The sequence below is a fragment of the Neopsephotus bourkii genome, unplaced genomic scaffold, assembly GCF_033783945.1.
Source record: "Neopsephotus bourkii isolate Nb327-2 ecotype Australia unplaced genomic scaffold, CSIRO-AGI_Nbou_v1 NB_1765, whole genome shotgun sequence".
NCBI lineage: Eukaryota > Metazoa > Chordata > Aves > Psittaciformes > Psittacidae > Neopsephotus > Neopsephotus bourkii.
Window position 1 is genome coordinate 12,249,624 of NW_026902239.1, and position 23,727 is coordinate 12,273,350.

Here is a 23,727-nt window from a genome sequence, read left to right on the forward strand (position 1 = left end):
AAATAATCACAGAAAATAAGGCAGAAGTCACGTATCCAGTACTGAACGCTAAAGCTGCGCCTAGTTATCCCAGATGGATGTTTGTCTAGCTATTTCTTTAACACCTTCAAAACAAAGATTCCATGCTTTTCTAAGGAAGCTGATTCCAGTGCTTCTGTGTCTTCACTATTGTCAGAATTCTTTTGGGTGGGTATTATTTTCTCTGATATCTGTCCTGGAAGCTAAATATGTCGCTATTTTGGTGGAAGATTTATCCCCTTTTACGAGTTGGAAGAAGGCTATTGCCATGTCTAATCTATTATCTGTTAACAAGATCACTTTCTCCCCTCATCCCTGGGGCAATGCTGTCTGGGTTGGTGATAATTCTTGTTACTGTTCTCTAAGCTTTCTAAAATTTTTCCCTGCCTTTCTTGAAATATAGCTGATGCCCAGTATTGGATGCAGGTCAAGGAAGGGTTTTCTGTGAGTGAATAACATAAACCCTTCAGCATCCTTATTCCTCAGTTCACATTTAAGCCACATCATACACCTTGTGAGATGCCTTTCTTGCATTTCCACAAAAGAGTTCATTTCTAAATCCATTTTCCCCACCCCTGCTTCTGTCAGCTTTTTGTGACGCTTCTGTAGCAAATTGTAATCCTGGGTAGTAGCTTCATTAATTCTCCAGACCTCTTTTCCATACACATTTTCTGAGTCAGCAAAATACTTGGCTTCTCAGAGCAGCTCTGGTATATGCTCAGCATCATTTATGTTTCTTTCCTCTCACTCAAACACAACAAAAAGATATCAACACTGGACAAAAACATGGCATCACCATCACTTCTATGTAATTTTTGAGTTGTTCTGTACCTATGTCTACTTGATCCTCTGACATGGAAGACTTGGTGTTTCAGTATCTCTTGAGCCTCTTTGAAGTAAACAACCAGTTTATTTTTTCCTCTTTTCTTTTTACAACCCTTTGTAATTGTATAGGTTTTTGTGTGTAAGCCAGATTGGTTTGTGGTTAATCAGCTATGTATTGACAAAACATGTCGGGTGTTTCAGAGGATTAGAAAAAGACCTGTTGCTGTCCGCAGAGATAGCAGCTTAGCAGAGGTTGTTCTTCATGCTCGCCTGTTAGGGAGGAGGAGGATGGAGCCTGGCATTTACATTCCATCCCTGCACTCACCCACACATCAGAGATAATTTGGATTCTGGCTGATGAGCTTTGAAGACACACCCTTTGAAAATCTGCCTGGCTGAATGAGATGGGAGAAAGGGAAGCCATCTCTACTTTTGTGTTACTCCAGTAATTTTGACCTGTGTCAGGGTGTTGCTCTCATATTCCTTAATTTGTAATATAATAAAAGTCAATATATAAATAATTTTGATAAGTAGACATTTTTGTAAAGTTTCTCAACAAGAAGCCTACAGATAGTTTATTCTGATGGCTTTTGAGTTCAAAGTCTTTCTGGTACCCAAAACACAAATGTACACCTTAACAAAAACACTTATTTTGACTGATGTTATCTTTCTAAAGTGTCAAAAAGACTAACCAATATGCTATACCTATCCAGAAGGTACTCCATTACTGACAAGGGCTTCATTTATGGAGCTTCTTGCATAATGATCCTTGCAAAATACGCCATGCTAAACTATTCCAGTCTACTGTTAGAAATACAAAAAAAGAAAAGAAAAGAAAAAAAAAAAAGCTTAAAGTACAGATTCTTGCACTAAAACAACTAAAAGCAATGAGAGATTACAAATGACATTTAAAAGCTGTGGCCAAATATTTTGCTGAAATTGGGACAGAAGCCTGATTTTCTTAAATGCTTTATAAGACTGCAGCATCATTGTTCTCATTGATAATTTAAAAAAGAAAAATAGCAAGCTATTTTCCCTGTGTACATTGTTAAATATACAGGTGCTTTTTCAACGTGGTTAATGAAACAGCATGTGCTGGTGCAGAAGGAAAAAGTACACGTACTGTCTCCAGCAGGATACCAGAAGTGGGGGGGGGGGGCGTGGGGGGGTGTGGTTCTGAGACCTTGATTATTCTATCATTTTAAATAGTGATCTTTTCCTGCTGATTTCACTTCATCCTTTGTTATCTTATTTTCATTGTATTGATTAAAATCCCAGTACTGTTCAGAAAAGCTTATTTGACTACTTAATGCCTGCGCCTTTATCATCTGATAATCTGGTCTGCAGAATCCTCCAAGGAATATCTGAAGTGTGGTCATGGGTATTAATGCATGGATTTTGATTGTTTCTTTAAGAAATAGTTTTAGAAGAAATGTTTGGTACTTCTCATTTTTTTGTTCTGCCAAGGTAGTGTAGGTCTTTCAGCCTATTTCAAGTCTATTGAATTATTAGGCAATTGGATGGAAAACTCCCTTCTTTCTTGAGGTTATTAGCTACTTTAAAGTATCATCGTATCATAATTTAAAACATGTTTTATTGCAAAAAAGAAAAGATTATGGAACAAAATTACTTTTTCTTTAAAAATACAAGTCTTGCCTAATCTGACTTTCCTGTGTTTTCAGGGTAATATTTGTCCTTTTTTTTTAATTCTTCATCTCTGTATTGGATAATCAGATTATGCTGGATCATAGCTTTTAGTGAAGAGAATTAAGAGAATTAAGGTGTATAGTGCTGTGCCTTGCCATCTGAGATTGTCAGCATCATTGGTTTCTTGAAAATCACTCATCTGTAAGATGAGCAGCAGCTGTGTAAAAGTATTTGCTGCTTGAAGTAATAATAAGTAGATTAAAGGCAAAGTTCTGGGTTTGGTGGAATACTGCTGAATAACTGATAACAGAGACTCTAGTGCAGGAAAAGTGTAACGGAGATATTTTCCCCAGGTGAAAATCAGGAGTGTATTACACTATGTGGATGCTGGTTTGTTTTTCTATCTGCCTGTTATACAGTAGGAAATACTCATTTAATTATACATTAGTTAATGAATTTTATCATATCTTAACCATTGGTTGATTTTCCTTGATGACACCAAAAGCGAGGGACTTGATTAATATATAAATATGTGATCAACAAAATCACGTTTAATGTTTATTAAACCATACTGCATTATATTTGGAGCACAAGCATAAGAATCACAATCAGAAACTGATAAATAGCATGGATATCTTCTACTACCCTAGTGATATGCTGAAACTAATATTATTTGAGAAAACTAGGGATAGCTCTTTATTGCTAAATTGACTGGATTATGCTGCTTAATATATATCTTCTACAAATGTATGAAGCTGAGGGAAAGGAATCTGTAAATTGCATGTAAATAAGAACTTCTTTCCCTTAAAGTAATTGACTTTAATCTTAACTTTCACATAGTTAATGGGCACTGAAGGATAAAACTCTGCATAAGCAAATACCCTGGGAAAAGAAACCAAAACAGTCTTTTTCTTAGCATTGTATGGCTAATTTCTAGAAAGAGTACCAGTTCTCAGTTCCCAAATCTTGACAATATTAATGGAAAAGATTTGTACAGTGATGATGGTGTTCCAGTCAGGCTGAATATGGATTCCCTGCATTCATATTAACCTGTCATCTTTATAGAAATTTTAAAGACAGTTACTAGATTTTAATGCTTCGTCAGTGACTGTTGAAGCCACCACGAGTTTTTCTGTTGGCTGTGAGTAAGGATCAAGCCCTTAGTGACTGGCACTGTGAGAAACAAATGTTTATCTGATCCCAGAACAAATGGATTTATATGACACAGCAATGTGCAGGTAAAGAGGAAGGGGAAGATTGAAGCAGGCTGAAAAAACAGGGACATTTATACTTTTCTTAAAGCATTTGTCAAAACAGATTATGTTTTAGGAACACTTGTCTGAAAGACTGCTTCAGGTTGTTTTTTTTTTTTGCCTGGAAAAGCTGTCTCTTTCTGTGAACCAGAGTGCCATTTCAATAGCATTTTATACAGGTGTCAGAGCATCTGTGAAAGCTAATACTGAAGAGAGGGGCCCCTCTCAACAACAGTGGTGTCTCTGCATTGTACATATTTAGATTGCTACGCGTACCTGTAAATGCATGTGCAAATGTAGTTTATGGTATTTGTAAGTTAATGTTATATCAGATGAGCTTCACAGCTGCCAGTCAGTCTTGTGACAAGCTGTCCAGTACCTGAAACCACTGCTGATCCAACAGCTGTGTTAGAAGGAGAAATAATTGACTGTCAGACAGAAAGCCTTTCGTGTAGGCTCCTTGCGACGAATGATAGCTGCAAAACTGCTTAAAGCAGACCTTTGCAACTTGCCAGCCAATTACTTTTAATAACAGAGCCATGCGGTTAGTGTAACGATTTTGATTTTCACTTCAAATATTTAATGGTACCGCATGCAATATCAAGCACAATCAATATGACTAAATGCTTTGAAAGATTTTTTTCAGTTAAATGACTGTGAATCCAGTTAGATATTTTCTTGATATGAGAAGCTAAGGAAAGCAAATTAAGTTCAGAAAAGTGAAATTAAAAATGCTTTTTAAAGTTACCATGGCAGGGGTGTTGGAACTAGATGATCTTAAGGTCCTTTCCAGCCCTAACTATTCTATGATTCTATGATAAGGGATAAATACGATCTGGATAAACAAGAGTGATACAGATGTACTTAAAATTCCCAAAATTGAGATTAGGATGGTCTAGAGTATTATAAAGTAACCACTGAGAAGCAGGAAAGTGGCAATTAGTGGCTGGGAAGTTTCATATAGCCTGTCACTTGCCATCCGTTACTTTAATGTTTTGAAACTTTACCGTCTCTGAAAAGTCCTCATCAGACTGAAGAGATCAAATAGTTGGATTTTGTCCTGTCCAGATCAGTAGTGGCTTTTCTTGGAAAAGTGACTCCTGCTCTTTTGACAGAGAAGCCACTGTTTTCACAATAGTACAGTATGCTACTATTATTGATTGGGTTGTGAGGTCCTTAACTTGAGCTGGAGGAGACCACTGCTGCAGGATCTCCATAGAAATGCATTCTGCTGCTTTCCACTTGAGGCTGTGTAGAGAAAACTTAAAAAACCTCAAGTGACTGGCAGTACAGGGAATAATATCTGGTAACACAGAAGTTGACTGGGAGAGCAAGAGAAGACTTGTGAGGCCAGAAAGAAAGAGCAACAGCAAAAAAAATAAAAATAAAACATGAAACAACAAACACATGAAGAAGATAAAAGAAATGGGGACATTCTGGGGTCTAGCACCAATTGTCCACACTGTTTCTTTGTTACCTGGTCACCTACCTGCAAACTGTTATTAGCGAAGGAATTCTGGTGTGGAATGGAAACTCACTGAAGTCAGAAGTTAATGAATGAATCAGAGTGGAAGGTGGATTTATAGCAAACCCTTAAAGTTCAGTGTTGGAAAAGTACTGAGCAAAATAGAAAAAGAGTGCTGTTTGCCATGGCTGTGGTGGTTTAAGGCAGCAAGCAGTCATTTAGTGTGAAATGTAAAGTTCTGAAAAAAACTTTAGACTTAAAGAAAGTTTACCTTTTAGTGTGATCAGCCTGGAGAAGAGAAGGCTGTGTGGAGACCTCATAGCAGCCTTCCAGTATCTGAAGGGGGGCCTGTAAGGATGCTGGGGATGGACTCTTCATCAGGGACTGTAGTGACAGGACAAGGGGTAACGGGTTAAAACTTAAACAGGGGAAGTTTAGATTGGATATAGTTTTTTGGAAGCTCTTTACTGTGGGGGTGGTGAGGCACTGGAACGAGTTGCCCAGGGATGCTGTGAATGCTCCATCCGTGGCGGTGTTCAAGGCCAGGTTGGGCAGAGCCTTGGGTGAGATGGTTTAGGGTGAGGTGTCCCTGCCCATGGCAGGGGGGTTGGGACTTGATGATCTTAAGGTCCTTTCCAACCCTAACTATTCTATGATTCTATTAAAAGGCATGGCAGAAAGTAAGAGAACAGATATAGATAGTGTTTCTCATGGACTGTCCCAAGATTCTTAATTATTTTTCTTGCCAGTGAATTTGTGAATGAGATGTTTTCCTTTTGCTTCTCAGAATCAGGAGGTTTTGGAGTTTTTCTTGCTTTGGGGTTGTTTGTTGGTTTGGGTTGTTTTGGTTTTTTTTTTTTTGGACGTGAAGGCACTTGTTTTTTGGTTGGATTTGGTTTGGGGATTTTTTTACACTGCCACCAACACTGAATTGTACTAGTTGTTTAATAAGGTTGTTTTTTTTCTGATACCTTCTTCTTTTGCACTGTCTAATTTATTATCACATGGATGGCAGAACTGTAGACTTCCATTCATGGCTTTTCATTTCCTGTTATTTTCACTTTTCTTCAGGGACCTGATTAAAAGTAGTCTGTGCTGGTACTTATTATCTCTAGCCTTGCTCTGTTGTGTTGTATTCCCTGTTGCTTTTTTAGCCCTTGGAACTGATTAATTAAACCTTTAGTGCTAAAGTAATGGGAAACATGAATTGTTTAGTTTATTCATTAGTGTGTTGTGGGAGATATGTAGGTCTGTGGTGTGCTCAAGATAACTTTCATCAAAAGTTATTATGGTAACAAGTACAGTGTTAGATAGTGACACTGAAAATTACCTTTAAACACTTGATGTGTCTCATAGTGACATTTCAAATCATGTACTGCTTGGCTACTAATTGTCTCTCCCTTTCTCACACTCCTCCATGTGTGAGCGTACATGTGAGTTTACTGCTCTGTTAGTTTGCTGCAGGGTGCCAGTTCCACAAGCTTTGATGCACCTTTAGAACACCAGTAACATGAGAAGTGTCACAGGGCAGACAGCCATAAGGAAAGGATTGAACAAAACCTGCCAGTGAAGTCCTAAAGAAATTTGGACTTTTTCCACAGAGAAATGCTACAGGAATTTGACATAAACCGAGCAGCCCAACAGTCTGAATAGACTGGTAAGAAAAGATAGTCTAATTATTTTAAGCGCCAGTAGACACAGTATCGCTAGATCCAAATGTTCGAAACCCATAGATCAAGAAAGAAGTATACGAGACTGTCTGGTGACTTTTGGAGCACATGGAGGAGGTGTTTTATTTTTATTCTCAACAATTGTCAAACTTCAATGCATACAGTTAAGCACGGTGTTCCCACGGGCAATTTCACTGGCCTTTGCTTATTCTCTGCTGCTCTCCAGAGGCAGATAGCATTGCCTCCTCTTCATCTTGGTTCTCTCAGGCATTTTGGTCTCCACCTGCATCTTGTCTCCTCCTGCTCCCTCTGCTGCTGTTTCCATTCACTTCAGTGTCCGCTCACTTCCCCCCAGGAGCCATCATTATTCTGACCTAATCATGAGCAAGTACCTTTCACCACAGAAGGGCTGGTCCTGTTGACAGCAATTTTAATGGTGGTATTGAGCAGTGTCTTTTTTTTTTTTTTTACTGAGCGAAGAGTTCTTGGTGGGGTTTCATGTGCCATCCAGAGGGACCTTGACACGCTTGTGAGGTGGGCTGATGCCAACCTCATGAAGTTTAACCATGCCAAGTGCAAGGTCCTACACCTGGGTCAGAGCAATCCCAGGCACAGCTACAGGCTGGGCAGAGAAGAGATTCAGAGCAGCCCAAGGAGAAGGACTTGGGGGTGTTGGTCAATGAGAAAATGAACATGAGCCAGCAGTGTGTGCTCACAGCCCAGAAAGCCAACTGTATCCTGGGCTGCATCAAAAGGAGTGTGACCAGCAGGTCAAAGGAGGTGATCCTGCCCCTTTATTCTGCTCTCGTGAGACCTCACTTGGTGTATTGTGTGCAGTTCTGGTGTCCTCAACATAAAAAGGACATGGAACTGTTGGAACAAGTCCAGAGGAGGACCACAAGGATGATCAGGGGACTGGAGCACCTCCCATATGAAGATCAGCTGAGAAAGCTGGGGCTGTTCAGCCTGGAGAAGAGAAGGCTGTGTGGAGACCTCATAGCAGCCTTCCAGTATCTGAAGGGAGCCTACAGGGATGCTGGGGATGGACTCTTCATTAGGGACTCTAGTGACAGGACAAGGGGTAATGGGTTAAAACTTCAACAGGGGAAGTTTAGATTGGATATAAGGAGGAAATTCTTTCCTGATAGGGTAGTGAGGCACTGGAATAGGTTGGCCAGGGAGGTTGTGAATGCTCCATCCCTGGCAGTGTTCAAGGCCAGGTTGGACGAGGCCTTGGGTGATATGGTTTAGGGCGAGGTGTCCCTGCCCATGGCAGGGGTGTTGGAACTTGATGATCTTAAGGTCCTTTCCAACCCTAACTATTCTATGCTTCTATGACTTGGACATGGAACAGACAGAACTGCTCTTGCCTTCCCTAGGTGTTTATACACACACTTCTCCAACAGCTCCTCCACCACAACTTGATCCTTCTGGGAGGTGGGGACCTGTCCTGGGAGGTGGCACAGCACCAGATGATACTGGAAACATAGTAGCTCGTGCACCTTCTGCTCACTACTTGCATTGACAGTAACAGTGCTGTTCAGCCTCTGTTGCTGTTCTGTCCATTTTCAAGAGAAATTGCTTGTTGGATGGTCGCCTTGAGGAACTTGTTATCATTCTATGATTGTTGAGCATTTTAACCTTTGACCTGCAAGTACAATAAGGAAATAGTGACCATTCTTGGACAGCTTTAAAGTTCACTGTGTAGGTTTCCTTACAAAGGTGGAATGCAAAAGTGTTGGAAGATAACTTTTGTTCTTGAAAAATTTAACCACACACAATGCAACTGATGTGCCTTGGTTACCATAAGGTCTCTAAAACAACTGTTAATCTTCAAAACATCAACACTATTCTGACTGGTCCTCGTCCTAAAATTAACAAGGTGTCATGGTTTAACCCCAGCCAGACAGCTTTTTTCACTCACTCCCCCCCCCTTCTTGCCCTCCCCGTATTACTGGAAGGATGGAGAGGAGAATCAGAAAGAATGCAACTCCCACGGGTTGAGATAAGAACAGTTTAGTAACTAAGGTATAGCACAAATCACTACTGCTACCACCAGTAATAGTAATGATAATGGAAATAACAAGGGAAAAGAATACACTCCACCAGCCAACCGACAACTTGCCTCCCCAGCCCAACTAAGCACCGACTGATATCTCCAACACTGCAATCTCTAGCCCTTTTGGATAACTCTCCCAGTTACATCCAGGGAATGACGTGCTGTGGTATGGAATACTTCTTTGGTCAGTTTGGGTCAGGTGTCCTGTCTCTGCTTCCTCCCAGCTTCCCTCCTCCCTGGCAGAGCATGAGGCTCACAAAATCCTTGGCCAAACCAAAACATCGGTGTTATCAGCTCTGTTCCTAGCCCGAAAGTCAAAACACAGCACTGCACCAGCTACCAAGAAAGAGAAAAATGACTGCTACTGCTGAACTCAGGACAGAAGGGAAGCAAAAAAACTGTTTCCTCTTCTCCTGCCCCTTTATAGAGGGACTTCTCTGTAATGTTTGGATTGGAAAGTGTGCCACATACATTGCCTTTGAAGGACCTCATGAACCTCCTGGAGAAAAGCAGTGATCTTGTTTGAAGGTCTGTTTCATATTAGCATGTTCGGAGCTGTGCCGGTAGTTTCTTACAAGATGAACAGTCAGCTGCAGTAATCTTGACTTTTCCTGCTCTCATTTCCAGACAGATGATGTGCATTTGCCTCCAATACAAATGAATGCATCTCCTGTATTGAGAGAAATGAAGTGGCCAGGAGATCAGCATATATTAATGCTGACACTGCGTATGACTAGGCAAATAGACAAAATTAATGTTCTCAAACAAGCAGTTCTTGAGGCTATGCCTCTTCATTATCCCACTTCTTACAGGGAAAAAACAAAAACATTGAAGTTTTCTCTGACATTACAGCATATAATTTATTGGTTTTGTTCCCCATTGTACTGTAAAATTTAGTAATCACTTTTGTGTTTTTCATACTGCAATTGCTGATGGTATTTATTCACTGTCTGCCTCCTCCTGCTAAGTCAGTATCCCTAGAAATGATCTCACCAGGTAACAGCTAGTATCACCCAGTTTTCAGAGAGGGCGGCTCAGCTGAGTAGGAAGCTGCCAGCTGGGCAATGATCAGGCAAGGGCAATAGTTACGTGTTCATTGGCACAGCTGAAAAAATAACCAACTGTTAGGATCTGCCGAAACAATTCTCCTAACAAAGAGGAGTAAAACAGACATCAAACACTACTACATAGGCTAGCTTTTAAGTTTCTTTTCCTGCTGTCTCCAGCTGTCAAGACACCGTGAGAGAGATTCTTAAGCTGATTATAATCATTTTCCTTTCTCAGAAAAAGGGATACTGTGGAAAAGTCAGAGGTCCAAGAGTTGACTGTCTGCCTTTGCTGGTGCTATCTGTGGGGAGACAGGAGCCATATAGGCCTGTAAATAGTTAGTTGCCATTTATTGGAAGTTAGACAGGAAGGTGTTTCACACTTGCTACTGGGGCTAGAAATACGCAGCTACTGTGCTAGCCATGTTACGTGTTTCCCATGACTTTGCCTACAAGGTGCTGCCCTGGCAGGTCCCACCACTAGGTTTGCATGGAAAAGTTGATTACCAGTGATGTACTCAAATGTGGGATTTCTGTGTTCCTATCTTTCTTCTGTCAAACATGGGTATGGATGGTTTGTCTGGTATGGAAAAACAAAACCATGTTGAATATCTTTGAAGTGTTAACAAATACATCATCAATTTCAACACTTGTGAAGGCAGGCCCCTGCACCAAGGTCCCCTCTTGTGGGCAGGGGGTGAAGGAAATGAAAAAAATCTATCATTTGGTCATGTAATTTGTCAAATACTGCAGGTGAAACCGTAACAAGCTTTGCTTGTGTGTTCCATGGTTGGTTTTTTGTTTATTTGTTTTAAAAAGCATGAACCTCTAATAAAACAATTTGATTCTTTGTCACAGCTTCTTTATACTTAAACATAGTTAATTATCATTGTTAGCCTCAATACTAAAAGGAAAAAGATGAGGAACAGGAGTTTGAAGGGAAGCTCTTCTGAATTTTATCAACAGCAGATCACCCTTTAACTTCCCCGGTTTGGACTATGGTATTGGATTTAGCTTCTCTTTTAGCAAATTGTTAGCAAGGAATGTGTGTCTAATGACCAGTATTGGTTTCTGGGAAGAGAAGAAGCTGCTTTTCATCTTTTCATTCTTTTTGTGACACATTGACAAATGATTCCGTTCAGGGCAATATAAAAAAATTATTCTTATGAAAGTGTTTTCAGATGTGGCAACCCTAAATAATGCATGAAATATTAGATATTCTATGAAAATAACCTCTGAGTATCATCCTTTTGGCTGCCATAGAGACTCCCTTAGCTGGTGAATCACAGTATTCAGCTACAGTATCCATGAACTGGTTTTCCTATTATTTGCTTAATTTTATCTTGGAGTGTGTGTCACAAAGTATATTTAGAACATATTAATTTTTTTTATTTGGGTTCATTCATTTCCCTAGGAAATGCTGAAAGCAATTAAGTTTTATTTAGCATTTTTTGACATATTTTATGCCATCTATGGCTCTTTAACAACTTAATATTTTAAATTTATTTTGTTTAAAGTGATAAGTAGATGTTGAGTATGTAAATGAAAACCTGACCCTTTACTGACTTCTCTTCATTTGTTCTAAGGAGACTCAGTTGACTTAATTAAATAAAAATATTATAATGGAATACTGGTAGTGGCAGAAAAGAAATAGACTGAAGGCTTTACAATGTATAAGCGTTTATTACAAATGCAGTGACTGGCCATCAGGTAGTTACACTGGCTTTTTGTAAGAGGAAGACATTTGTTTAGAAAAACAAAAAGTCATCCATAGACTTCTGCCAAAACGGAATGTGCCCTTGGGGACTTTTCCTCACTGGATTCAAATATGGCAGAGAAAATAATAATAATTTGACATGCATTACATCTATGAGAGAAATTTTTTATATGATGCATTCTGTTAACTTGTTTATTTTACTAATTCACAATATGTGGCACCGTCTGTATGGCTTTGTGTGCTGGGTTCAGATGGGCTTAAACGACGGCACTTTGCCTGGTTAGGTATTGTAGATTCATGGACTTTGAGGTACCATTTTCATGTCACAGTACTGCAGGAAGGTTTTAGGTGTTTATTTTTGTAGTTTAATCTGTCAGAATTTATCTTGCAATATTTTGTAGAAATGTCATGCAGACGTGGCCAGGACAATCAAAGACCATTGGAAATAAATTGTAAGCTAGGAAAAGATTGATTTTAGAACTGATGAATTAAAAATATAGCATTACAAATTGTTTAACTCCAGTCCTACTTTTTGTTATAAATATCTTCTTGTGCTGATTATGAGGGGAGTGCTGAAGAGATTCATTTCTGTGAATACTCTTGCTGGAGTAGCACTGCACTTGCATTTTCCCAGCATTTACCCATTATTTTCACCCACCATCATAGTAACTTTTTTGAAAAAACATCAGCATTAGTAAAGTCCAAAGGGGATATGGGGAGTTATTTTAATATTTAGTTCTAAAAAAATGCACAACAGCAGCTCTTGAATGCTTCACATTGTTGCTGCTGAATCTCTTTTATTCTGGCCTTCCTCCTTTTTTACAGGCTAACTCTGCAGGACTATTAGCTTTTGCATTAAATATTTAAATTCTGAAGTCTTGCTTTGCCTCCAGCTTGTGGAGTTTTCCTGGCAACCTTCAGGAAAGGTTGGGGGATAACAGACAAACTGTCTGCAGAGGCTGAAATAGTTCTGCTCACTGATGGCAAGAACTTTGATTTGATAAGTGTTTTGACCCTTTAAAGTATCTGTGCAGTTTCCCATAGGATTTGCTGTTTCTTTCAGATGAAAATTGGCTGCTTTTTTATATATATTGGGGACATTATGTAATATTTTTTTTAAATCTCATAAATGCTGTGACTCTGAATTTCAGTAATTAAAAAAAAACCACAAAGAAACCCCCCCAAAATACTTATATTTCCTCTGTGGTGCACTCTCCTGGGACTTTCCATACATTTTAGAGCAGATACTGATCTCATACTTTCTGTTCATATGTACAGAAGCAGCAACAGTGGTCTACTGGAAAAATACTGAGTTACCAACAGCTGAGGTCAATCAGGCTCATATTTCCTGAGAATGAATGACAGTGTAATTGCAAACACTGTATTTCAGATTCTGTGACACTCAGTATTCAGTAACAAAGCTTATAAAACAAATGGGAAATACCATAAAATAGTGATGGTCCTGCTTTAATACGCTTTTCTGATCCAGATCCTTACTTCAAATTTCACTTCATTACATACTACTTATAACACTAGTTATAATAATATAGAAATAGGTTCCAAAATTAATGGGATTTAAGAAGTATAAAGTATATGATTTTAGATACAGTGATTTGAGATACATTAAAATAGTGCCCTTTAAACTGAAGTTAATTAAGTACTGGTCTGGAACATCAAACAAGTTTATGTGGTTTGGCTTCTCCTTCCTTCCTGAAAGCTATAGAAGGAGTTCTGGTTCTGACTCTGATGTCGCTACATGACTGACACTTTGTACAGGTTGTAGTGTGTATCAACATGGTAAAATTGAAAAATATAATGAAAAATTAAATTGCAAAAAGAAAACAAGATAGAGGTATGCAGCTAATAGGAGGGATGTGTGTCATATTTAGGCCTGTTTTGCTGTCCTCTACAAAGTGGTGGTATGTACCTATCTCTTTCTGAAGAGCACATTTGTCAGCTTACAAGGCCTTTGGGGCATTAAACCATTTTAGAAGAATAACTGAGCGAAATTAAGCTGCACAAAGTTTTCAGTGCTTTGCAGATTATACTCTGGGATGAGTGAACAGCACGTAAGGTTGGTGCAGCTCAGAGAGCCGTAAGCCTTCTTTTGAAAATCCCCAAAATGCCGTGATCGTTCTTTGCTCAGACTGCTGCTGTAGTTTCTTCACCTGAGTAGTGGGTGCCCTTGGAAGAAAAACTGTAGGAACTTGCACTGTTATAAATAGTTTTGTTAAAACTTGGAGTAGAAATAAAGCCTTTCACCAGAGCCCCAGGCTTGCATCTCAAGACTTGAGGAACGCAGCCCATAACTTTGTAACTGAACAGTAAACAGTGTCCCACATTGGCTTTGTGGCTGAAGAATAAAGAAATACCCAGCATTGGCTTTTTTAACTTTGGAGAATTTTTTGGTCACCCTAATAATAATATTGGTGAAGAGATTGAAAACATGCCTGAGATGGGAGCATTAGATGTATTGTCTCATGCATGGGTAGAAATGAGAATTTTACTATGCCTGGTTAAGATTTACTGAGCTATTACACTTATTTATTGCATGTTATTTTCTAAGGCATCTCATGTCATTTATACATGTGCTCATTTATAATCCTTGACACAGAAGTCTTTCTCCATTTCACCATATCTCTTCATCTGTTCAGGTTCTCTCTTGCTTAAGGCCTGTTCTGTTTAAAAGTATACAGTATTTAGGAAAAATTTTTAGGGGTGGGATGGAAAAAGAGCACCCTTTTCAGTTTCCATTTTTTTTTTAAAGCCAAGACAAAAGCCAGTCTACTTTCCCTGGTCAAAAAGGAGAAGAAAATGGGAAATCTCTCTCATTCTGTATGCTGAGAACTTTGTTGAGTATCTCCCAGACTCTAGTAATGTCTTTTCAGAAGCTGGCTGTCTGCGTAGCTGTACACACTGGATTATCGCTTTTAAGGACAGAGTTAAATGGAACCAGAAGGAATACTGTGGCTGCTCAAGTTAGCATAAGGGAATATGGAAAACTTACTTATTTCATTTCTCCCAAAGATGAAATACGTGAGAGACTATCAGATATCTGCAGCTGAAGGTTGCATGAAAAACAGTTAAGGCACTGAATCACAATTCATGTGTTCAACCAATTGTTGAAATGAACTTGTCGGTTTTGACTTAGATCACCCATCTGGGAATAAACCAACAGATATCCTCATTATTTTGCAGATATTCCAGAAATATGTTGATGCCATTTTTTTTTAACTAGCTTTCCCAACTGAAAACAATAAAAGCTACATTAAATAATACATAGATTCCACATAGATGTTTCTTTCTACTTTTCTAGCATTAAGAATAAAGAATTCAAGTTTATATTTTTCAAACCATCTTCAGCAAGAAGAAACTTCCACTCATGGTAAAACACACTGCTGCTTGCAGAAAACCTCTCAATAGCCATACTTGGAAATTTTTCTTGTTAACAATGAAGTACATCAAAATGTTCTGACAGGTTGTGTTGAGATCAGCAGACATTGTGGTGGAGTGAAGGTAGGGACTTTATTATGTTTTCTGCCAAGTCCAGTTGATGCCTTGATGCAGAAACAGCTCAATTTTTCCACTTTGAGATTTACTGAGAAATAATAAGAGGAAAGGCTGCCCAGGGAGGTTGTGGAATCTCCTTCTTTGGAGACATTCAAGACCCCCACACCCAACCACACCCCCCAGGGGATTGGACTAGATGATCTTTTGAGGTCCCTTCCAATCTCTAACCTACTGTGATACTGTGATACTGTGATACTGTGAAAAAGTGGGCTTTTGCCAGCTGCACCATAACGTGGTAACTTTTCAAAACCTTGAAATATTTCCTTTTTTTTTTTTTTTTTCCTGGTGAACTTTATTTATCAATAGTGTCTTTTATCATCTACTGTAATCTGGGTGATCTGGAAACACGCTATAATATTTTCATCTAGTAGTCAGCAGTTTGGCAGAACTTGGAAGAGTGTGTCCCAGTAGTTGTGCCTGTTCTTGAGTGATAACCAGTATGTAGGTATAAGCTCTTCCGTCTGTAGATATGAGGTTTCCAGACATATTATCTGCAGTGTTCACCTTGATCTATTTTCTGTAATATCTGATGCTTTTATGTTACCCTTTGGAAAATTCTGACCCACAGTAGATAAAAGTATGGAGAGCTTGTAAGCCAGGTGGGTTTTTGCCGTCACTTTTGTTTTCATCGAATGTAGAAAGCACTCTCTGTAAGATTGTTCTTAAAATGAGATATTCAGATCCCATAAAACTTGTGTTCTGTTTCTGTCATACAAATACCATAACAAAGCTGTATTGCTTGAACCTTTGCAGTACCCTAATTTCATTGATTTTATCTTCAGCTATGAAGATTAGAAACATTTTTCTCCTTTGGGGTTTTGGGTAATCGTCTGCATCAGCAGACATCCATGTGTCCCAGCCTCTTGCACCTTTATGGTCAGCCAGGGGACCCTCATCTGATCTCTTGCCTTTTGCTCTGCCAAGTTCTCCCTCCATTCAGCACTCAGATAAATTAGTAACTTCAATGCTTTGTGATCTGGGAAAATTTACAGCATACCTGTGGGGAGTGTTTGATAGATACTATGGAACTTCAAGAAAGGGACAATATATCATATTCTATATTAATATAATATTAATATATATATTAAATGGGACAATATGTCATATTATCAGTAGATAATATTCTGACTTTAGTTTTGGTGGCACTTTAATGAGTTCCAACAGTGCCATCAGCTCAAGGCCAGGCAGCCAAAGGTGTCGCACAGTTTAGAGTCTTGACATTTAAGTAGAATACAAACATGCTCTTTATTTGTAGCCTTTACCCAGCTTTTAAAGTTTAATGACTTGCTTGTATTTTGTGTGTGTGGCAGAGATCTCAAAATATGTGTTAATATAGCTAGTGGGGAAATTAATTTAATGGAGTCTTTCATTATATTAGTCAAACTTCAGTTATAAATACTTGAACTTTTGAAGAAAAAAGCTGAGTACAACTGAGGACTTCCATCATGATGAACGAAAGATGGGATTTCTTGGGGTTTTGCTTCATTTTGTTTTTTCTTAACATGAGTCACATTTTAACTGAGGAAGAATACCCAGTTTTCATGGTTGTGCAAGTGCTAATTGGTGACTTAGTGGCAGCTTATGTATAAGAGTAAAATTAGGTTTTTATATATATGCATATGTGTCTGTGTTTAATGCTGTTTACAACTTGAAAATAAGGAAGACATTCCACTACCTAATAACTGTATTTATACCTAACATTCATGCTAATAATATGCTGGTCTAATATGTCATCATTCACCCAGACGCTCCAGAAATATGGTTAGCTTTTCTCTAATTTCAGGAGGGTTTCTGAATATTGCTGCTGGAAATTTCAAGGGAAAAAAAACCCACCTTTTTTGTAATGCAACTTTAGCAGACTTTTCATGCTGAATCTTAAGCAGCATTAGTTTCTAGTGGGGATTTAGCAATAAACATGCCATTCTCTACTCTCAGCACAAAACCTGAGATTAATTTTGCCGTGAAGTGTATTTAGGTCTTAATTAGAACTGAAGTTACTCAACCTGGTAAGAGTGCCTTGACAGACAGCACCTACATATCCTACTGTATTAAATTCTCAGGTATGAAGAACAATATACTTACTGCATGTAGTACTTTGTTTGTGCTGTATGTATGCAGTATTTCAAGTTAATAAAAAATTGCACTGTAGAAAGAAGAGGTAGAGTTGAGGAGTGTTGTGCTAAATACAGGGAAAACGGGTGAAATGTGAGAATGCTTTCTTATACTCTGTGGATTTTGTAATGTCTTTGAATATGATATTATGAAACACTGGTACAATGATGTATGTAATGGAGCTATTCATGGCCTAAAAGACTGGCTTGTTGAAGCAATTTTACAAGCCTAAGCAGAACTGGACCAAAGTGATTCAAGGTCCTGTGATGAAGTCATGGAAGGCTGCTGAAACATGGTTTCTTGCGCAGATATTAAGTACATTTTACATCAATTACCTTATCTCAGTAACAGTATATCTCCTACCCATTATATTTTATTAACATTGTCTTATAGACGCTCATGCTTATTTTCTGTATTTCTTTTCCCCTCATCTTAGTGGAATTGGTCGAAATTGGCCATGGGCCTCTGGAGGCAGCAGCATTTTGGCAGAATTTGGAACTTTGCATCTGGAGTTCGTACACTTGAGCCACCTGTCTGGAAACCCTGTCTTTGCTGAAAAGGTTAGACAGTTCAGTCAAAATCATGTTGTAAAAGATAAATCACAGGTTAGGAGACTAATATCTCTGGGAAGAGACCTGATTTTCCTCGGCTGTAAGCATCTGTCACAGTTTCCCTAATCACCTTGGTGTGTTTTTGTACCAAAACTCTGTTCCAAAATCATTGTGATGCATATTCTTGTATATAGCATTTACCTGGGCCCATGAAACATGTAGTTTCTGTTTATGTTCTAAATTAGTATCACATTAAACAATAAGACTGTAGAGCTTGAATGCCATGAGAACAAAAATTGGCATATTTGGGATAATAAGTGATGCGTATAGAAAGCTTTACATTGTGTGATTTCAGCAAGTTTAGTTTTCAAAGTGATGTATAGTATTACTATTGTCAGTGTGGTCAGAAAGCCCTTCTGTTGCACTGACCTTTGAACTTTCTTTGGGGGAAGGGAAAAAATCCCAAGAAAACATCATTTGACAAAGCTTTTGCCATGCTTACCTATTCTTCCAAAATTTGAGAACGCTGTCTTCTAGATACTTCCTGTTTACAAGAGCCATGGAAAGCAGCTCCTCTTTCCCTCAATTCCCACCTAAGCAATTCTGCTTTGCTTTTCGGTGTGTAAATAGTGAGTCCTATTCTTTATAATACACATTACCATTTCTCTTCTTTTTGTTTTTGGGGGGGTTTTTTTTGCTCCCTAATTAAAACTTACACTTGTTTTGGTTTTGTGTTCTTACTGCAACTGCCCCATGTTAGCTAAAAGTGGTATTACCTATTTAATAATCTAATCGATAATGAGACTCCAAATATTTAGCCATAGGCTTAAAAGCAGTGGTCAAATCTAAAATTAATTCTAGTTGTGCCAAATTTAAGGGACTGCATGACTTTGCTACAGTACCACTGTCAGGGCTGAAATCAGTTTTGCAAATCAAACTCCTAGGAATGTTAGTGTATTTAGGGTGAATTTGAAGACAGAGTTTCTCTTAAATAAATCTGAGCTGGGCTGGGAGGAGGGATGGGTAGGTTGCAGCTCCAAGGAGCAGTCAGAAACAAACTTGCTAGATAACTTAATTATCTTTTGGCATTTATGGTAATTTAATGTATAACATTTGTTCTACTAAGAGACAATTAAAGTGTGATGAAAGTGTGTATCTCAAAAATGCTAGCCTATGGTTCTCTTCCAAAGTGGCATTGAGCTATAGCTGCAAGACACTGGAAATCTATTTATGTAAGCTGCTTTTAAAACTCTTTAGAGACTGCGATTCTACAGCCCTCTGAGGCAAGCCTTTCCAGGGCTGGTTTGCTTGATAAAGAAGAAGAAACACTGGAATAAGCTTTGCATTGAAGGATTCACAGAAGAATTCATTAAATGAAGTCTAGGTCTTGTTGCAGTTTGCTTTGGGCAATGACTGTTAGCAACATAGTGTCAAAATGAAGAAGGCAGTTTGTGTACCACAATTGGAAATCCTAAAAAAGCTAATTTTTCTTCTTCAGCAGCTAGTTACTTGACCTGTAGCCATTCAGGGTGTTATAATGAAGCTGTCTGTACCTTTTTGTTACAGACTCTGGTCTGTGGAGCTCAGGATCTTCATTCTCCCAAGCTGCTACATTCACATTTTCTGTAAATGTTATAATTCAGCATAAATTATTTCACCTGTTCTCCAATGGATTATGTTTCTGGATGACTCCAGCTGCAGAGCATGTGCACTGTAATTGTTTCCCTGGGTCTCTCATTTGTTGCGAGCTCCTTAGCAGTATCAGCAGAGTATTCAGCGCTGCGTGGGCTCCTGCTGGGCAAGCTGGTTGCATGAAGCTCAGTTGCAGCAGTGCTCTCCTTCCCAGGCAAAACTGCTTTACAACTCACTTCTGCACCTGAACTAGGTGACAGGCTTAAAATTTAATACCATTTCTGATTTGTGTATATGAAGACTATAATGCTGGAGTGCTGAAGTAGCTTAGTTAAAGCAGCTAGCTTCCGTGAATTTCAGTATCCTGTGGAGAGGTGAGATACCCTGTATGGCAAGCCCTGAACTTCAGAGCTTGCTTCTGTTGCATGATTTCATTAGTGATATTTGATGAAGAACCTCCAGAGGTTTTGAGGAGCTTCTTTCCATGATGCTAGCAGCTTAGAGGATCTTTTCCAACAGCAATATATTTGAACAGAGGTATTCAGGTATATGAGTTAAATAAAACATTTTTTTTTATTTTTGAGCATATTTGTACTTGTGTGGCTACACTGTTTTATTTAGGGTGTGGGGAAAACGGATCAGTGCTCAGTGGTTTGTGCCTTTCCAATAGGTAATGAATATCCGAAAAGTTCTAAATCGACTGGATAAACCAGAGGGCCTTTACCCCAACTATCTCAATCCCAGCAGTGGCCAATGGGGCCAACGTAAGTAGATCTCTTCCTTGTCACCTGCCTGTTGGTATGTGTTTGCAGTCGTTAACTTCTTTCTTTGGTCACTGTTCCTTGGTTTTTATATATGTGTATTTATAAAGAACTTCTTTAAAGTATAAAAACCGTTATTATATCTGAGGTTCTGTACAATGAAAAAAAAAAAACACTACAAAAATAACCATCCTACTTGCTATATTTTAATGTACTTTTATTGATATTTTATTTTATGGCTTCTGCAAGTGGGGGAGTGTCTGAGTATGTATTGTTTTGGAAAGGAACTTGTAGGCTACAAAAGCCTTTTATTCAAAAATCTAAAGTGCTCTCTAAAGTAGCTATTTAAGGAACAATAATCAGCTGGTCTGAATCAACTTCCATATTTTTAGAGTGGTGTGGCTCCACTGAAGATAAAAATAGAAAAATAAAACAAGTCTTTCCAGTTAATACTGCTGTGATTTCTTTTGAAACCTAATGCCAACAACTGAGGAAACAAATGAAACAAAACTGTGTCGTGGCATTAGTCCCCTTGGAACTATTACTGGAGACACCAAAATTAGAAGTGAAAGAGTATAATAAAATGCTTGAAGTATTTGAAGCTCTTAGCCACTTCCTGATGACCAACCTTTTCTTGTACGTTGCCTTCTCTGATCTTCATAACACATTCAAAGCCTATATAGTGTGCAGGGTCACGATTCTAGAGACCCTACTTCTTTTTCCACTTTCCCTACTGGGGCTTTGTCTGCCACTATCCAGTTCATGTGATTCAATGTTCTTATATTTTTTCATTTCTACATTATGGAAAGAAACAAGCAAGATACATTACCTTGGTCTGAAAAGACACAAGTAGATGAGATGGTCCTGTAGATCATCAGTGTTGGTGCTGGTTAGACAATACAAGAGAGGGAGATGACTGGAGAAGCTTTGGAATATAATGGTTTGTTTAGGATGTAGCTACGGTGTAAGTTAAGTCTGATTCTGAAGTCCTTATGGGACTGGCCACAGTCTGGATAGTTAAGGTAATTTTCACAAGTGCAAAGAATGAGTGTTTTATTGAAAAAAATAACATTTTTGAGTGCTTTGTGTCACACTCTGAATTAAAAAGATGTGCAAAAAGGTTGTGCTGCTCACTTGTATTATCCCATCAAGGTAAAGGCCATTTCCTTTTATGAATTAGAAGTATGCTCATCATTTTAAAAAGCCGCCTAGTTTGCTGCGCTGTGAGGTATCCTTCAGGTCACCATCCACAAAGGCTGTGGCACCCATGTGCGTAACCATCGACTCTGGTTGGCATGTTGGTACAAACTCTGACATCCATTTACAGATCTGAGAGATATGTGCCCACTTGTTACCCCTGTTGGTCCAGTACAGCTTTGCAACACATTAAAACCTCCTACTGGAAGTGTTGATCCTATAGCAATAGGCATCAGGTTTGGCTAGAAGGCCACCTCAGCATCTGTGAGCCAGGTCCAGTTACCCCTTCCTTGGTTTCTGTCACTCACAAAAACTCAGTGTTATGGTGAGCTGCATGAGAACAGATCTTTCTAGTTAGTTTCAACTAACAGAGTGGCTCTGCCTTGTTTATTTTAAAGCAGTTAAGTAGCCTTATGGGCTTTGCCAGTTCCCTGTTCTTAGTATAATTGTGCCTTGTGTACTCCTTGTGCACATTAAATGCCAGTTCTTTATGGTGTGCATAGGAAAACTTTGTTTATACCAGCTGTGCTTTCCGATAGCATATAGTATTGACAAAGAAAGTGCTTCCTGCATATGCAGGTATGATGGACACAGATGTTGCTGCAGTCAGTGCCTACACACTGAAGCAGCAAAAGCAAATTTGATCTCGTTGCATCTCTTCCAATTCAATTGCCTCTGTCTGAGGATGCTGTTTTATCAATTTTTTTTCCCACAGTAGAAGACCAGAATGTAAGACTAAAGATGTTTTATTTGAGATTGTTTTTCTAGGCTGTTTCCAGTTGATTACAACAGGGGAAAAAACCCCAAACAACCTAGAATCTTCACTGGTACAAGAGAGAAGTATTTTCTCAAACATGAAGTAGGGAGGGAGGAATAGTTTCTGAACATTTCTTTTCTAGCAGTGCTGTAACTGTGAAGGACACTGCTGGATCACTGCCATTGTTCCTGTAAATTCATTTAGCCCTTGTTATTTTGACAGTAAACTGACAGTGATTTGCTGCAGCATGTATCAATTGGATTTGTCTACTGCAATAATGTATATAATAACAGGGCTTATTATTGATGAAACTGTGCTTGTGCTATTTAGTTTGTAAATGTCAGAGGTTTCTATGGTAATTTATTTAGGAAACTGTAAAGGTCATTTAAATGCTTCTGTTCAAAGATCAGCCTTTGATCGTAGAAAATGTTCTCATTTTTTTAAAGAAGCCTCTTTCCCTTTTGGATCATAAACATTTAAATAAATGGTGCATTCTTTCCAGGAATTTAATATAGCTCGTTCAAAATGGGGCAGAGTGTTTGAACCTACAATGTATTTGTTAGGCAAAGGGACATTTGGAAAACAGAATTATTCTTGTATGTCACAGGCTACTGGAGAAAAAAAAAAGTTTAAAAAGTTTGAATGGAATAAAAGTCTCTCATACATTTGCATGGCTTTGCAGCCTATTCAGAAGGTGAAAGGAGGCATTCCGAGAAGAGAAGATGCTAAGTTTAAAAATAAATTCTTTGGGTTCTGTTGAATTCCTCCAACAGAGCAAGAACTTTGAAGCTAAGGTCAGAGTTAAGTGTTTGGGAAGTGCGAGCTCTGTACCACTTACCCTTCTGCATCTTGTTTTATGATCCTGGATTACCTCATGCGTGTCTTGCTTTTGTCATGCCCAGAATTTTGTGGTATGGACCCACAGACTTGTTGCATAATATATATGTAACCACATCACCATCCTGGATGTCTTGGGCAGAATTCGTAGACCCCTTCCTCAGTGCAAAATTGATGGTTATAAATGAGTAGTACTGGTAAAGCACTTATAAATCCTTTCACTGAAGACTCAATAAATGCCAAATCCCTTAATGTTACCAGGCAGCGCTAAGTTAAAAAAAGAAAACCTCTAGCTAGTGTTCTTAGTTTAATGGAGCTTAAAGAAACACTTTATAAGCATATATATATATATATACATGTATATATATATAGTTGTGGAATTTCATGTGTTTAGTGGATCTATGCTGAAACTGTGATAGCCCCTTAAATTTTCGCCAAGAATCTTTTAGGCTCCCGCAGAGCAAGCGAATACAACCTTGTGGAAGCAGCTAAGATCATCACTAACTTGCACATCACTGGTACAACTCACACCAAATGGTCCAACATATGTGATGTTAGGGTTTGCAGAGTTGTGTCCTAAACGTATACAGTTGAATAATCACTGCATGCA

At 38.6% G+C, this 23,727-nt stretch overlaps 1 protein-coding gene across 1 annotated transcript in view; it reads left to right on the plus strand.

The window, feature by feature from the left end:
• Positions 1 to 23,727, plus strand: part of MAN1A1 (mannosidase alpha class 1A member 1) — a 151,476-nt gene that overhangs the window by 103,634 nt on the left and 24,115 nt on the right. The window contains exons 6-7 of the mRNA XM_061378131.1: positions 17,819 to 17,942; positions 20,236 to 20,329. Coding sequence (XP_061234115.1) covers positions 17,819 to 17,942; positions 20,236 to 20,329 — 218 coding nt within the window. The remainder of the gene's footprint in view (positions 1 to 17,818; positions 17,943 to 20,235; positions 20,330 to 23,727) is intronic.